Source organism: Siphateles boraxobius, unplaced genomic scaffold (assembly GCF_051911475.1).
Source record: "Siphateles boraxobius isolate OS27281-9 unplaced genomic scaffold, OSU_SipBor_1 2, whole genome shotgun sequence".
NCBI lineage: Eukaryota > Metazoa > Chordata > Actinopteri > Cypriniformes > Leuciscidae > Siphateles > Siphateles boraxobius.
In genome coordinates, this window is record NW_027508810.1 from 1,281,596 (window position 1) to 1,300,000 (window position 18,405).

General features: G+C 40.8%; 1 protein-coding gene across 6 annotated transcripts in view; it reads left to right on the forward strand.

Annotated features, from left to right (window-relative positions):
- gria3b (glutamate receptor, ionotropic, AMPA 3b) overlaps positions 1-18,405 on the forward strand; it is a 207,017-nt gene that overhangs the window by 118,657 nt on the left and 69,955 nt on the right. For all 6 annotated transcript variants that reach the window (XR_013205823.1, XM_077235640.1, XM_077235644.1 and 3 more), the window contains exon 4: positions 1,147-1,334. Coding sequence is in view for 5 of the 6 variants with exons in the window: in XM_077235640.1 (XP_077091755.1) it covers positions 1,147-1,334 (188 nt within the window). In the remaining variant the exon portion in view is untranslated. The remainder of the gene's footprint in view (positions 1-1,146; positions 1,335-18,405) is intronic.

Genomic DNA, 18,405 nt, shown 5'->3' on the forward strand with positions numbered 1-18,405 from the left:
CGAGTGGGCTCATTTGCATATTCATAGAACCGCTTATACTAAATGAGGCAAGGGTGGAGAGTTACATTCTAGTTAAGGCATGAAGAATTTTTTTTCAAGGAAAAAGGGTTTCAATACGTAATTTTGGTGATCAAAGATGAGTTTTAAGGGATACAGTTATTGGCTACAGGGGGGACTTCACAAGTATCACAAATCACAAATGTATTGGAGTAAAGATTGCATATACTTATTTAAAAATGTCAAGTAGAGAGTAAAAGTTGCTAATATCTTTGATACTAAGAAATAGTGCAAATTGGCCAAAAAGATACATAAATAAAGTAACTAATTACATTTACTCAAATACACACTCACCCTTTTCCTGAACTCATTCTTCTCTCTTTTCCCATTGCACATCAGCTCGGAGAGGTGTTCATTTGAAATATAAATCAATTAAATATTCGAAAAGTGAAAATAAAGTGCCTAACGGGTAATTAATAGTGCTAACGGGTAGGGTTGGGTGCAGCATCCATTTATGATTTTAATAAATATAATCATAAACACTGTTTTAATATGTTTTAAAATGTACTACAAGTGTCTGCCACTATTTTTAGATAGTATAAATAGCATCAATCGCTATTTGCACTAAGAGTAATGTGTATTTAACTATATTTGCACTCTCTATTCATAATAATACAATTAATCCAACTTTTTTATGTATACATTTGATTCAGAAATATTACATAATTTTTTGACTTGATTAAAACCAGTTAATTTAAATCTTTGGATGTTTTAGTGTATTATGAGTGCTGCACAGTGATGCATGATGCAGATGTTTCATAGCTGTTACTATATGTGTATTTGAACACCGCTGGAATGCTGTATCGACCAATCATAATGCGGGACCGTCGCTATCTGTTTTATATTCAACTCAGGTTGCATTGCAGATATTTTTTTTTGCACTTTGCACAGTTGTTGTTAAACTGCTGTTGGACAACCTAGAGATCTAATCCAAAAAGACAAAGTCGCATTAATTCTCTTTGTGTATACATAACACTTCATTTGTGTAAAATTGAATACGCACTATGAATGTATTTTATTTGACAGCATGTCAACATCCATGAAGCTCTGGAGTGTGAGCTAACACAAAAATGATTGTTTTCCTGCCAGGATTTTCCATTCTTCAAGCCATAATGGAGGCAGCAGTGGCAAACAACTGGCAAGTTACAGCGCGCTCGGTGGGCAGCATAACAGACCCCCAAGAGTTTCGGCGCATCATTGAGGAAATGGACAGGAGACAGGAAAAGCGCTTCCTCATCGACTGTGAAGTGGACAGAATCAATGTCATCTTGGAGCAGGTAAAGTCTGCATCTCCCCCTTTCTGTTTCATGCTCGGTCTCGCTGGTTTGACGTCTCTTTAAACCCCTGCACCCGAATACTCGTTCATTTGGCAGGAATCTAGTCCCTGATTTATTAATATCCCTGAAGTCCATCACTCTACCTGTGTGTTTTTCACATGTATGACCTGACAGATCTGTAGACTGAATGGCTAAGCGGATATTTAAGCACAACTGTCCCGTTCTCTTCGTTCTCTAATAGATCTGCGGCTCTTTGATGTGTGTCTGTGAAGGGTAATCAGCCCCTGAATTGGAATGTCCTCGTTAGCGCTAATTTAAATGTATTAGCTCCAGTCGCACAATACCTCATCATTGAATTTTTTTGTTTCGCTTGCTTTTATGAATCTGTTCTGCCACTAAATTTAATCCATAATATATGTTTAGCTTTCATTTACCATGGGCAGCATAATTCAGTTTTCTTTACTCTGGCAAAATGCACAATTTATGTTGTCATTGCTCTATTTTGTTTTTGAAAAAGAGCAAAATGACTACTATAAATCAATAGAGTGCAACTACCCACTTTTTCAGCAGCCTGGGTTCTGGAAGTATTTTTCCCATTCATTTTCTCCATAGGGATTTCTGAGAATCTTTCAATAGGGCTCTAAGGCTCAAACCAAACCAGCCAGCTTTGAGATGAATCACAACATTACAACATACAGTACACTGCACAGTCCAAAAAAAAAATAAGTCACTGTTTGGATTTAAATAAGCAAATGCTTAAAAGTCTATGACTGGATCCTCATTGCAGTGATTATTATTTTTCTAGCATGTTATATTTTTGACAACAGTTCTAACCCTAAGTGATAAAGTTTGTAGCTTTTCATTTCTTAGCAACCATGTAGGAAGAAACATCATGGCCATATTCCAGGATGACAATGTCAAGATTCATTGATGGTTGTGAGGAGCATGAAGAATCATTTTCACACATGATGTCCTGAGCTTAAATTCATTGAAAGTCTTTGGGATGTGCTGGACACTTGCACTGACAATACAAGAACTTAAACCAAAAATTGATGAACCTCTTGATGGAAATAAATGTTATTTCCATCAAGAGGTGCATAAATTTTTGATCAAGATTTTTTTGGCAATGCAATAGTCGAGCGTCACTTTTTTTTTTTTTTTTTTGACAGGCAGTGTATGAGTTGAAGAAAACAAGGGTCCAAGACTGAACAAATAACATGTTTTATAGATATTCATCTATTTAGAATTTATCATTAATTATAAGTGTAAAATAGCATCTAAGTATAGTGCAAAATATACTTTTATAAAGTAATAAAATATGTGAAAAAGTATGAAAACAAAGTTCACAGGCATTATTTGTAAAACGTGCATACACACAGATCTGATCTGAGAGCGTGCGTACGCTAAATCGACGCCAGCTTTCATATTTACAGAACGTTGACGTGGAAAGTGATTTGCGGGGTCTGAGCAGACATACACACTTCTCCTTGTGGCAGAGAGTCGGAGAACTGCAGGAATCTGGAAATCTCACCATTTCTTGTCGCTAGTCGTTCTCAAGTAAAGCATTGGACGTTGACTGGAGCTCTTTTATATGTTAATGATATTAATTAGGTGGCGTTTACAAAACGGAGATCTGAAACCATTCAGCTACGCACAATTTCAAGCTCATTTGCAATTTATAGATTTTACATCTGAAGATAGGCGGACGCATATTTTTTTGTGTGCGTATGTTCATTCTCTGAATCAAACGCACGCACATTTTAGAAATGATCATAAGATCAAATGTAGGGAAGTTTCTACTCAGCCCCAACATGTTTATATAATTTTGGAGAGTCATAAAGGTAAAGACATTTGGTGCAAATGGTGCAAATTTATATTTCCTTATGCATATCCTTCGTAAAAACATTCTTACATATATTTTCACGTTGAATTAAATGAGACGATGTATATAATTAAATATATATTTTTAAAACAGATATAAATTCATTTGGCTTGTGTTTCTTGAATGATCCCCATTGTGGCTTTAACAGAAAGAATACCGTCTCTCTGCTCATGGTAGCTCATTTTTCCATTGAGAAAATGATTGGAAACCTATTGTTGTGCTCCGTTGCCAACAAGTCAAATCAGCCTGGTTTCCTCTACAAAAACCTAATAGGATATTTTTCAGTTGCTTTTGTATTATTGCAGAAAGATACAATCCACAGCAACACACAACAATATCTCAGACTGTATGATGGCAAATCCAAATTTTGCAATTTTCAAGTGATTCATTACTGTTTTGTAAGCATATCTTAATTATAATTCAAATGCATTTTGTGATTTGAAACAACCAAAGTGTTGCTGTTGATAGTTGAGAGGGGCATGTTTGATTCATTTTGAAACATGCCTGAAAAATACCTCATCCCTGCAGTATGATCTGCATTTCTTCCAGATTTTTCCTCCAAAACGTAATCTATGTCTTTACAAAGAGCCAATGAAATGCTGTGCTTTACCCCGACTTTGCCTCCATCTGTACCTCTCTTAAATATTGCAGCTGAGTTAAGGGTAATAAAACGTGTATAGGCAGGAGAGGTATTAGGGAAATTACAGTGGGAATCCCGTGTTATTGCCCCCTGGAGCACACACGTTTTTAATCCCTTTTCCGACCTCAGCATGTATTGGTTAAACTGGATCTAATTGAACTAATCTCCCTGGCCCTGCTGACACTGATAGCCGAGATAAGTTTCTGGACTGCGGTTCTTCAGAGACCAACAGCAAGAGCTGATCCCAGACAGGAGAACCGCACTATAGACTTCTGCTCGTCGTAATCCATCTGAATTTTGTGATCTTGAGCGGTTCGGCACAGACTGGGAATGGGAGCCGGCCTCCAGAGGGTTTCAACAGCTGAGTTAAGCTTCGCGAAGAGCAATGGTGACAGCTTTTACTGCCCTGCTATACTGAGTATGTCAACCCATCGCAATAATTTATAAGCAGTGCCCTTGCAGTGGGAGCACGGAGGGGCTTGTGCCTTTTCAAGAGGAAAACTAGCTTGTGATCTGGGGTTTACACTCAGGATGTGTCATTTTACCACGTGAGAGTGTGACGGCCTGTCATGAGGCAGTGCTACATCTCATGTGTCAATCTACTGTATGTGTGAATATGGTAAATAGTGCTACAAAGAGCCAATATCTGCTTTGGAAAGGATTTGAAGCAATTCCCAGGAGGATTTGTGTCTCTCTGTTATGATTGCATATGAATACACACATTCTTTGATGAGTCTCAGAGGGTCTTTGGCGGGGCATTGGCTCTACCTGGGCTTTCTGTCCTGACGTTTGCGTAAAGTCATCAATCTGTCCATCTTAATCTGGGGGTTATGGTGGGATGAATAAATGACATCTGGGACTAACTGTAAGATACAATATGCAGCACTTACCAAAGAGCCAGGATGTGACGGGACCGTGGGAGGAAAAATATTAAAATGCATTGAGAGCCAATGCTTCTCTGAAGCCTTGCTAGATCTGCCACCATGGAGCATAAAGAATAGGTCTCTTCTCAGGATGGAGTTGCACCTCTGAATTCATTCAGTCCTTGAATTTTGTGGCGATATGCCTGGCTAAAATTATTTTTACAGTAGAAGGCCAAGTGGGAAATAAGTATACAAATATTTAAAAAATCCATCAAGCAAATCTGAATATGTAAACCAATAGTTATATTTACATAATGTGTTTGATATAATACAAATATATTTATCAAATAAAATAGAATAGATAATTATGACAAAGTTGTTTACCATTATTTAAAAATTCTCAAAATGTTCTCCCAGTGCGATAGCAGTTGACAAGGTTGTTGGTTGATTTTGTAATGGTCACAAAGAAAAGTGAACACTTCTGTTAATCGATTTAGAGGGAACGTGTCAGGGTTGAGGTGAAAGAGAAGCGAGCACTCAAAGACGCAGAGCAATGTGGGCCTTTATTCATTCAAAAAAAGAGGGGGGAGAAAACACCCTGTAGGGGAAAACAGACCAGCATGGCAGGACTGGATGGGACGGGACGCGGCAGGTCAGGACATAACAGGAGAACACCATTTACAGCTCAACAATTGACGACAAACTGGCACAGGACAGAGAACACAGGGAGATTAAGGGGCTGTATATACTACACCATTTTCAACCAATAAAGCCTACCTTGTTTTACAAAGAAATGTTTCAGGGTTGAATGATGAATTGAAGGTCAGTGTATAAAAAGCTAATAACAGACTTAAAGGGATAGTTCACCCAAAAATGAAAATTTCTTGCCCTCATGCCATGAAAGAAGTCGTTTTTGAGTAAACTACCCCATTAGACCCGCAACAGAAGCAAGCTGAAACAGTAAGACTCAAAAATAAAACAAAGCTTGAGTCATCTGAGGTAAATCCTAAAGACTGACGCCTTAAAATCTCTTAAAAGCTCACAGGCTCTGGAGAGCGTTTAACGTGTCACTTTAACAATCTAATGGGATTAGGGGGTTAGAGTTGTACTGCAGGAGGCAAACAGAGTGAGACGGGGAAAAAAACAGGACTCAGGAACAGGCAATAGTCAAACACAGTAAAGACGGAAATCCAAAATCTTAATTAAAATACACTAACAGTAATCCACAAACTCTTACTTTACTTATACGTTACTACTTACGTTACTACTTATGATAGTCAAATGTGCTCAAATTGCAGCTGCTGAATTAAGAATCATCCATGTTAATTATTTAGGCTTCAACCACAGGGATCCCAATCTGAATGGAAGGACACAAATATAACATAGAATGTCATATACATTGAATTTAGACAAGATTGAAACAAAGACGACTGTGCATAATAGACATTAAGAGAGGAATGACCATAATGGTGCCTCCACATGAGCAGCAAAAGTAAAGAAAAAACACACATGGAACCTATTTAATACCTCTATTGTTTTCCTAAACAGTAATGATTTTAGATGGAAAGCAATGGAGACTTTCCTACCTAGAAAATAACTAATCTCATATAAGAAATAATCTCCAGAGTGCTTTCTCCAGAGTTTCAGAAGAGAGCTCAACAAGGCCTCAAACTGTGCTATAATTCACAAAGATATCAAAGTCTGCAATCAAAAGTCAGTGATTTTTATATGAGCTTATACAATTTCTCGTCATTTACTTCCAAGATATTTTTAGATGTATTTACACAGACTGTTTGATGCAGCTCAGAGATGCCATGAATGCATTTACACTGCAGCTACAATTCTATAAATAATGTTATGAGATTAAGGTTTTAAATATAAAACATATTGAATATATGAATATGAAATGATAGGGTGTTAGGAAGATTGGTTGTTTCTCTCAGTTGCAAAGTTTGGAGGCCCTATCATACAACCGGTGCAATGCAGCTCCAGTCACGACGCAAGTGTGTTTTGCTAGCTTCAGCCCAATGCAGTTTTTATTTTCGCGTCCTGCCTCGCTGTTTAAATAGAAAACGAGGTGTGTTCAGGCGCATTGTTGGCGCGTTGCTATTTTGAGGAACTGAAATAGACTGTGCCACTGACCTACTGAAACCTGGTCTAAAGTCAATGGCGCAGTATTATTATTTTTTTGTTATCAAAGGGCACATTAGTAATATGAGCCTATAGGCGGGTGCACAACGTGCGTACAATCTGCTTATTGCACAGCAACACACAAAAGGATTACAAAGCTTGCGTTTTAACCTTGCACACAAGCAGATCCGTTTCCTCTCTAGATGCGCGTTCAGTCTTTCCACTTGCAAATTCCGCCATGTAAATAGCGAATCCTCCATGGCGCGAGCGCAACTGGCTTTTAAAGGGAATGGGAGATGAGACTCTGATTGGTTTATTGCACGTTACACTCTAAACACACTCATTACTCATTAAGGGAATAGGGACAACCCTTTTAGACCATTTTGCCTGTCGTTAAACTAGCAAAAGTGGATTCGGACAAACCCTAAGTGTACTTGCGCCATAAGCTTTAGACCATGCACTTAGATCGTTAAAATAGGGCCCTGGGGGTTTTAAGTGTGACCCATTTAACAGGTATCATGGTAAATCAAACCCCCTTTACTTAAACTCCCCCTGTAGTCAATAATTTTGTTGTTTAAAACTCATGTTTAAACACATATTTATGTGTTTTTTTATGTATCGCTCTCTACAGTGTTGGACACATAATGGTAATTAATATGATTAGCCTTTTGCTTGACTAGGTTATCAAATAGATAATAATGTGTTTGTAATGTACGTTACAGACACAGAAGTAGTGCTGGGACTGCGTACAGGTGCCTATTGGCTCACTTTGAGCTCTGGTCCGACCTAAAATTGGACTGATGTTCACCCTATTGATGTTGCTGGTTTCAGCAGGATCCAGACACTATTCGCTGGGTCATCTCTCAGGTCAAAGGGGGGTGGTGAAATGATCACAGAGCCAGAGAGCAGGATTGCTTTTTTAGCTCAGGATTGCACTGTACAACCTTTAACAGGATACATCCATCCGTCCATCCATCCATCCATCCATCCATTCATCCATCCATCCATCCATCCAGAACACTGGTAGTTCTTGAAGATTGACTATGTAACACTTGAGTGATTAATAATGCATTTTATGACCATGTTTACCGTTTGACAATTCCTCGCATATCAGACACTAATCATGTGATTAGTAAATAATTGGTAATTCTTTATAATTTGTTATAGTTATTATTTCTAATCTCTAATCTCATTCAGTAATTATTTATTACTTAATAAGGAACTATCTCAATTGTAAATGTGATTTGACCTACTGTTTAGTTAACCTTGTTTCCATATTACCAAATAGTAGTAGCTGAAGTGTTAATTTTGAACTACTCATTTGTCCTACATTAATTCCTGCATATAGTTACCTTAATTATGGACCATTATTCTAAAGTGTTACAGTTCTGGAAGGTGTTACACTTAAATGCACATAAGAATATGCTTTGCATTGTATCAGCCCGACGCAACAATAGTAATTTGAGTGGAAACCAATATTATAAAGTCTTCTGGTGTTTCAGAGGAATGATATCTGGATTTAGATTGGTTAGTGTGTTTGGTTTGTCTTTTGAAAAAGAGCCAGACCTGCTCAGCTCACAGAGGTTTAAATTCCAAGCAGTCGAGAGGACAGGAGAGGTACAGATGCTCCTGCCAGTTAATTAGGATGTATCCCTTCGGGATCACTCCGGCTTCTGGCTGCCCACATAAAAGCTAGCCTGAGGGAGGAAAAATGAAGATAACTGAGTGTTCGAGAGAGCTTTTGGAACGCGTTTGGGGCCATTTGTCCTCCCCCAGTCTCAACCCTCAATGAGTTTTGAAGAACGTTTATTGATTGGTCATGCCATGAGGTAAGTGTTGGTGGAGGAATTGATGATGCTGCAGCTTTTTTGTTACCCGAGCTGCACCCATGCTGTGGGTAAGATGTGGGTAAGACTCGCATTTATACCTGCTTCCTACTGTTCATTATTTCTTTTAGTTACAGTGCTTACAAACACTGCATTGATCAACCTCATACTTTTTTTTATTGTTCTCCATAATGTTCTGTAATTAACTTTACAAAATGCATAATATTCAGACTGCATTCAATCTTTGTTTTGCGGCCTTAGGTGTGTCATTTTTTTTAATAAACTTTATACTTTTATATATATATATAAAAAAGCTTAAATATTATGAGGAATCTTTTTGAGATAAAAGAGCTTGTATTGTAAAAGCATATATTACTTTCAAAACTCAAAACGTCATTCACGGTCCACAAAAATGAGCTGTAAAAATGACAACTGTGACATCAAACAGATGAATAAATCGTTATTTAATTTTTTTCCGATCAAAGTTTGCTAGCATAAACCTAATTCCATATCATTCTGGACTAATTTAACACATCGGGCTAGATTTACTAAACAGGGCAAATTAGTGTGAGAGCGCAATCCTATAAAAGCACAGATGGGAGTGGAAAGTTCTGCTCATGATTTACTGACGACACACATTAAAGAAGACAGATACAGCGGATCATTTCTATAATGTCCTATGCAATATACCTTTTTTCGTCAGGTTTAACGCAGGCTTTTATGGGCGGTAAATAATGGTGTGAATACCAGTAAAGCTTGGGTTACTTAACTGTAACCCTTGTTTCCTGAAAAAGCGTAACGAGATGCTGCGCTGCTTAGCGAGTTGGGAACGTCTTTAAACGTGACCAGCTGTGAATATAGTGTATAAACACGTCAATAGAATTGACCTGGAGGTATTATAGCCTCGGTTGGTGGCGTCATCAGCACGCACCTGCGACACGAGGCTATAAACAGATGAGCTCCAGCTGCATCGTCAGTTATTTTGTTTGAAGAGCAGTCCTGGGACATCTACTGCACGGCAAGGCAGCGCAGCATCTCGTTATGCTTTTTCATGGAACAAGGGTTACAGTTAAGTAACCCCGAGCGTTCCCTTTCAAAAGCTACAATCGATGCTGCTGCTCAACGCATTGGGAACGAAAATGCCCACGCCGCCATGCTTGGAGATGTCTGGACCCCTTACAGATGTGTAGGTGTGCTCACAAGAACGCAAGAAGGCCTCAGACATTAGCTTGTGATGTCGACTCAAGGATGTGAGAGCCCGGAGTAGCATATACATCCAAACTTTAAAATCTTACGAATGTCTGCGGAGAGGACCAGCCCGCCGCATCACAAAGAAATTGCAAGGGGATACCCATTGCCAGAGCAGCTGTGGAGGCAACCCTCCTGGTGGAGTGAGTGAACTTGACCGCAAGCCTTATAGGCAAGAGCAATAGCTCCCTGACCCAATGTGACCTGATCTGCTTAGTGGACGCAGCCCCTCAGTAGAGGCTCCATAGCAGATGCTCTGACTTGCGCCACTGGCTAGTGCGGTGGACGAGGACTATAGCTAAGTCCCATGAAGGGATCTTGGTTCTTGTTGGAGCCTCAGTAGTCTGGCCCCAAGAATGAATCGAGCAGAGGATGGCTCCCGAGTGACGCCCCGTCCATCAAGGTGTGGCAAGCCGAAAGAGTGTCCACATAAACCCTGAGAGTGGCAGGGCACATACCTGCTGAGAACTTTTCCTGCAGAAAATCCAGAACTGAAACAATCTGGCAGGTAACCGGATCTGCATTATGTGCAGTGAACCATCTTTCAAAGACACCCCATTTACTGGCATACTTATTTCTAGTGGAGGGAGCCCTAGCACTCGGAATGGTCTCAATAACATCAGACGAAAGCCCAGTGTCCATCAATTGGTACCCATCAGGGGCCAAACATGAAGGTTCCACAGGTTGGGCCTGGGATGGAATATCGTGCCCTCCGCCTGAGCCAGAAGCTCCCTCATCGCCGGAATCTCCCATGGCGAGCCGTTGAGGAGAGATATTATCTTCGAGGACCATATTCTGTTTCTGCCAATGCGGCACTATCAGTAAGAGGCTTGAACCTTGTTGGCTAACTCTGGCTAGAACTTCTGGAAGCGACTGGAGAAAACGCATACAGGCGCTTTATGGGCCATTTGTGCGCCAACGCGTCCAGACCCAGGGGGGCTGGGTGACTCAGAGAGAAGTAGAGGAGACAGTTGATATGCCAATCGAGCTGATGACCCTCACATTCCGTTTGAGCTGGACGACCACTTAAGACCGCTCCCCAGCCCGTCAGGAAGGCGTCTGTCGTTAGCAGTATGCGACAACAAGGCGCCCCCTAGAGTGGGACCCAAGGCGAGAAATCGGGGTCTGAGCCATAAAGTTAGTGTACGAAGCCCGCAGCACGTCACTTATATTAGCCTTTGAGTATTGGCCCTTGGATGAAATCCTCTGGCTCTGAGCCACAACTGAAATGGTCTCATGTGCAACAACCCCAAAGGGATCACCGTGACAGCTGATGCCATAAAACCTAAAACTCTTTGATACTGATGAACAGTGAGATGTTGGCCTAGACTGACTTTGCCCAGGGTATGCTGATTGGTCTTGATTCGAGCGGGGGACAAATGTGCCCGCATCGTGATTCTACACCGATTCCAGAAAGTGGAGACCACGCCGTTGAAACACGGAGGACGACAAATAAATTGGATTAGGTATCCTATTTGTACTCTGCTTAATACCCATGCAGAAATGCCTGGCAGAAGTTTCCATGCTGCTAGACTCTCTGATAGTGGTACTAGTTTTAACACTTCCTGTTGAGGGGATGTTAGATGTCCCGTGTCCTGGACGAAGCAGGAGGCAACAGGACATCTAACATTTCGCTGGAAAACGCTGCCCCCCGAATTGCCAGAGACGGTGGAGATGGAGAGGTTTCATTAGGGCAGCTGTACGGGGTGAGCAGATATTTGACGTAACCCGTCCTCTGGTAGGCTACCACCACTAGACTGGGTACAAGACTATCAGGACTTCTTCCTTTTTATTAGAGATAATAGTCCTAAGGTCTGCCCTCGGAGGTTGCTGAGTGTGACGAGCCGGTCCCCAGTCTCTACGAGGGGGAGCGCGACTCACCACACTCTGCTTCTTAACCTCCCTAGGTCTTGAAGGACCGGGGAGAGGTTAGGTGACTGATGGCCCCTCCACTTCAAATGCGGCGAGGAAGAACCTGGACAAATGCTTCCTCGTGTTTTTTCACTTCTATAAATCTGGTGACCACGAAATTAACTGCATAACCAAATAAACCAGAGGGGGAGATCGGGGCTTCAAGTAAAAATACTCTCTCTTTATCTTTGATGCCAGACAGATTGAGCCACAGATGCCTCTCCGTTCTCACCAAAGCAGACATTGAATAGCCGATGGCACGGGCCGTTTGTTTGGTAGCACGAAGAAATATATACAGGTATGCCTGTAACACCGCCATGGTGTGCAGCGCAGCACCAGCCTGACCTGCAGCTTGGTAAGCTTTACCCACGAAGATGCAGACCCAGGCGAGAGATAGTTCGCGAGCGTCTCTTCAACCTGGGTTATCTCCGCATACCCACGCGACTTCGCACCCATGATAGTCGAAAAAGTCGACGTTGAGGGCATGAAGATACGCAAGGTATATGGTTTACTCCATGATCTAGATAGTTCATCATCGAGGTCCTCGAAAAAGGGGAGAGACTGATGTCATGGTCCTTCCCCCTTGCCACTGGACAGAAACCTATCCTCTAGCTTACTGCGTTTGGGGGTCTTTTGTTTGCGAGGCCAGTCAAGCTGTAACTTGGCCACCGCGCGAGTAAACACCTCGAGTTATTCCTCGATGGATTTATCGGAACGGTTAGAGAATGGCTGCTCAAGAGATTCATCATCGTCCCTCACATGAGCCGAAGAAGCACCACAGCGCGCTTTGGGATCACGCATTTAAATACTCTCCTCCCATAAATCTGAAAGCGAAACTCAAACAAATGCATATGCAATAAGGTCAGCCACAAAAATAACCCCGCCCACACATGTTCAGCGCTAATTTTACACTGCATGTCTTTAGTTAATCCTGACAGTAGTTTTTAAATGCCAAAAGAGGGTTTGCACTGGCCCATATCTGGCCCATAGTCAAAAGAGCAAACTCAAACTTATTTGACACGTGCAACATGGTGTTTTTAATCCCATTTTTTAGGCACAGAAAGAAAGAAAGAAAGAAAGAAAGAAAGAAAGAAAGAAAGAAAGAAAGAAAGAAAGAAAGAAAGAAAGATTCTAACCAACACGGATGATATCATTACAAGATTGCGGTTGGTCTTTTTTTTAACCTGATTTACATATTAAGTTATCGTGAATGTTTTTTTTTCTTACAGATATTAAGCCATTCATTTGGCATATTTTGCATATTAATATAATATTTCTTTCTCTCCATGTATTGCTATATTTTTTTGTATTATTTTACCTAAAATGTTCACACTGCTCATTTGCAAGCGCAGATTTCCTCTAGGAAATGCAAATCTATTTATTTATTTTTTTCTCATTCATTTTTGTTTTCTTCCATGGTACTATCCAATATCATTTTCTTCATCAACCTCCAAGAAATGAAACCCTAAGTGCTCACTGCAGGGAAGAGCAATTATATAATCCCTGCTATGCCATTTAACATTTTCCTAAAACAGTCAAACTGTTTATGGAGCATGAGTCCTAAACCCAGCTCTGTGTGTTTTAGCTAAAGGTCACGCCTGAGCTGTAATGACCCAGCAGTCTGAAGTCTGCTTTTATTGAACTTCTGGACTGAATGCTTTGCGATTGCTTTCATTTCTGCCCATGCACTGGGCTCTCTCGCTCTCTCGCTCTCTCTGTCAGACCCGTGTGAGTAATAGGTTCTGCCTGTGGGCGAGCGCTGGGTCACTCCGGTCTGTCTTTGCCCATCACGGCGGGAGGGTGAAAACTTCCCTCAAGGACACCAAATATCTTTCTGGCTGGCCAAGAAAAAGGTGACAGTGCTAGAGGTGGGATCGATGTGTCAGCAGGGGGAGGAATATTACAAAGTGAGCGAGGAATCTTCGGGTATTTACTTAACATTAAATGTAATCCAGCCCCATAATGCTTCTCAGAAATCAGCCCACCTTCAGCCGTCTATGTTACACGCTGGCATTTCAGTAATCCGCTTCTGTGAAATCATGGGCGTAGGTTTGGTCTCAGGTTTGGTGGGGACATCCCCCCCCCCCCCCCATTCTATTCTTTAAAAAAAAAAAGTTCATTAGATTAAACTGGGAAGGGTCATAAAACTTGCATATTGTTATCCTAGGTTTACAGCTTCTATTGTTCTCAATTGTAAGTCGCTTTGGATAAAAAGTGTCTGCTAAATGAATAAATGTAAATCTGTTGTGGTTTGATGCTGTCTTTTCCTGCATACAAAATGGTAAATTAATTTTGTAGTCTATCCTATGGCTAGCAAGTTTAACCCTCCTACCAGATATTGTTATTTGGATATTATTAATCAAATAATGATTCATTATATTTGAATAACCAACAGTGTTAACTTTTGCCTTTTTAACATTGCCAACATATTTTTCCAGCACATATGTCTAGCAAGTAGGCTACACTCACAAATACATTACTTAAACAGAATGTAGAAACGAAAAATGTCTCAGATAATCCACTGTTTATGTTGACTGCAAGATTCTAAGTTAAGGTAGGCTAATTAACATTCAGTGACTTGCTAACGTAAGTTAGCATTCTATCATGATAGCGCGACTTCTATGAGTCTATCCTTGCTGCACACCCCTAATTAATGCTCCTAACCTTGAAAGATTGCAGAAGCTAGGTTTAACTGTAACAATATCCTGGGTAACCAGGATCACCAGTTCATACTATTTTCCACAGTAGAATCTGCATTTGAAAGCCTGGTCAGTCACTACTACTAACTGCTAGTTATTTGTGTGACTAGTTATTTTTGCCTACTTACACTCTGCTTTATGAAAAAAAGCTTCGTATGTCCCCTTTCTTCTTCTTGGGTGACATAGCTGATCTACAAAGTACAAAAAGGGGCAAAAAAACGGAATATTAAAATGTTTTACTCTGGCCTTTGAATATGGCAGGCAGAGAGACAGCCCTGGTAACTTACCGTCGGCGTCGCCACGCGCGCACACACACACAGGCACACACCACCCGATCCGCTCGCTGCCATTGAGTGCAAGCACATAAAGTAGTCCCGGCCCGCGCGTGTAGCCTGCCTGTCAGAAACCCCGCCGCCAATCAAATTACGGCGTATCTTGTACTGTCGTCGTCCTGGCCGTTGGAATCGATACAAATAGCAGCGCAAAGATCCAAATGCAGCGCAAATATCAAAATAGCAGTTCAAAGGAGCTTGCTAAATATTGGTGGGGACAAATTTGTCATCTCAAAATATTGATTGGGACAAGTACCTAGCGTCCCCCCCTAAACCTACGCCCTTGTGTGAAATACTATAGTTGTTGAATATTATCATTTAAAGTGCTCATACACAGTATTATGCTCACTATTTTTCTCATTCTGCACATTGCTCCAGCAGCTCTTTTCACTCTCTGCCTGAAACATATGATGTACTGTACACTATAGTGCAGCTGATGTCGCTTTGAAGTGACGCTCGAGTGATCAAGAATATTCGGTAACCCTTTACTTAAAGCCTTTATCTGTAATGCATTATAAAGGTATTCATAATGTACTTCATAATGCACTATATCTTTTCATAAATAATTGTAACCAAAGTTAAAATGCATTATAATATTCAAAGATTCCTTACATCTGAAATTGGTTGTTTGTATTATAATGTATTATAACTGTGGTTACAATTATTCATGAGACCATGCAATGCGTTATAAGGTGCATTACAAGGTATAATTAATGGATTAAAAATACTTGTATTATGCATTATATATAAAGGCTTTAAGTAAATTGTTATCGAATATTCCAATATACAAATAAGCTTTCCTTCGATTCCTCCATCCTCATTTTCTTTCCCTTGCAGTCTTCCCTCACATCCTAAATTGGGTGGAACTGAGGCGTGAGGAAAGGAAACGAGAATGCAAAGATTAGAACATTCCATGCTTCGTTTTTTTTTCTCTGTTAATTAAGTGCATCTCCCGTGTATTTGAAGTGCATTTTTTCTTGTCTGAATTTTTAGGCCCTGTGTCCACCAAAGCGTTTTTCCCCACGGCTGGAGTATTTTTCCAATTGTTTTCAATGGGAGCCACGTTTTTAAAACGCCAGAAGCTTAATGAGGCGCTGAGCGTCTATTTCACACTAAAGGGCTCAGCGTTTTTTACAGGTCGCCGAGACTTGAAGCATGTTCATTTTTGGGTAAAATACAACACTGTCACTTTTCACCCAGCCGTCCAATCACAGTGTAGGAGGGGCGGGACAAATAGCACATCGACCAACCGTCACAATCTGCTTGAACAACGTCAACAGATGACAACAAGAAGCATAATAACAGAACGAAATAATTTAAAACAAGAGCCAGAGCAAATACTTTTACATTGTATCAACATTTCTATATAGAAACAATACAGAGACAAACTATCCATGAAATGAGATGCTAGTTACACTTCCGCAGATATTCTGTATTATAGCAAGCAAAGCGTCTCAACTGAAAAAAAAAACGCTCTCAAGCACTCACCTCTCAGCGTTTTCAGCAGAGCGCCTAGTGTTTTCAGCTGGCTAATAATGATTTGGTGGACACGCTGCCTTAGTGTGAACACACTACTTGCACTATGTATACTACAAAACACCATAGAAAAGTGCATAAGTGTGTAAATTCGACCACAGCTATAGTGTATCAGTTTTAGTTCCTAAAGCCAATGGCTGCATTCGAAATTGCATACTTCCCTACTCTACAGTAGGCGAAAAAAGTATGTCCAAATTCAGAGTACTATGAGTAGAGTAGACAGAAAGTACCCTGATGAGCTACTACTTCTGGTGAGATTCTGTAGTGTGCATTCGGTTTACTATCCCATGAGGCCACGGGAGAGGATTTATGAATGGCAGTGAAGCGACTCTGACGCTGGTAGATCACATGAGAATGACAACATGGTGAATGTAGTACATCCAGATTCATACTACAAACACCCATACTATATAGAACATAATTTTATAGCAAGCGCTATAGTAAGTTCCTACTCAAGATAGTATGGGATTTTGGAAATTGGTCACTAATGAAAGTCCAAACAAATTTTTGTCCTTGCAGTGGAAAAAAAAAAAAGTCCACTTCTTAAACTCACCCTCCAATCCTATCAGCCCTGCTCCGAGTCAGTCTCGATCCCCGATCCCCTGCAAGCGAGTCGAGTACACTAACAATGACGCTAAACACCGCATTCTCTAGCAGTCGTCAGCGCGACTCTCACTAGCTGACCTCCGTTACGCACACAATCCAAGAGTGGATGTCTGTTTATCATATCCGAACTAACTTCCAAACAGCGTTTTTCAAACATCGTTCGGCCCATGGGTCAAAGCAGCTAGTAGATGGGCATTATGCAAATGTGTACCATGTTGATGTAGCAAAGTCACGGAAAAAGTGGCAAGACTACAAACAAGCTGTTTCAGGCAGTTGTTTTCTGTTGATGAGATTCACTCTCTTTGGTGTGAAATTTGTAACTTTGCAAATCCCAAACTATTATATTACATGCTAAAGCAAAGGTAAAATAAAGGAACATCCCTGTTAATGGAATATCCCTGGTTATTTGAAGTTAAAGGACTGGTTCAGTCCACATGTAAACTCTGTGATGTGCTATGTTAGCTATAGTGCTCTGCGTCAGGTCTTGGCCTGGCCCCTGTGAATGGATTCGTGTCATTAGGCTCTGGCTGTTTCCTCATCAAGGTTGTAGAGTCGTCCTGCTGGCTCGCAGGCGGTGAAGTTCATGGAGATCTCTGTTCTTCCGCCAGCTCTCACTCAGGTGTTAGGAGCCCGTGGCTGTATTTGTTTGTGGGACAGGACTGATGACCTTACTGGCTCCAGAAACCTACAGTGGAGCCAAGAGTGAAGGGCATTACGGCAAAAGCTACGGCTGCATCATTATATCACAGTCTTTGAGGTTTTGGGGAATCGTTCAAGGTTCACCCAACAATGAGGATTCTGTCGTTATCAACACACAATTATGTTGTTCCAAATCTATAGGAGGGTTTCTCTAATGCAAAACACAAACAGACACATATACTGTTTATACTGTAGAATTTCCACTAAATACAGGTGTAAATGGGGTCTAAAAGGTTTTGAGCTTGTCCAGTTTCCACCACTTCCAGAGGTAGTTGAAAACTCATTCGACCGGATTGCTTTCGTAGTGTAAACACTCATGTGAATGTGTTCGAACAGACAAAGAAGACCGTCTGCTCTCCATTTACATTCTGGGAAGAGCTCTAGACAGACAAGATTTAAACTTTATCAGCTAAAGACCCAAGTTTGGTTTGAAGATGAGAAACGCACCAAACACAATGTTCTCTCACCTTTCCTGATTTCTAACATACGCTCGACGTTCGGCTGGCCATAGGCTGTCAGAGCAGAAACTAAAGATGCTTCTCTCCGTGTGTATTCCCATCATTTCTGGGCACGTTCATATGTAAATTGCGTCAGCTGATTTCGTCCATTAGATTGAAAGATCTGAAAAAAACACATACATTTGCCCGCCCATAGACCCCCCCCCTCGAGAAAACCAGGACAGAAGTGGATGAAAGTGGA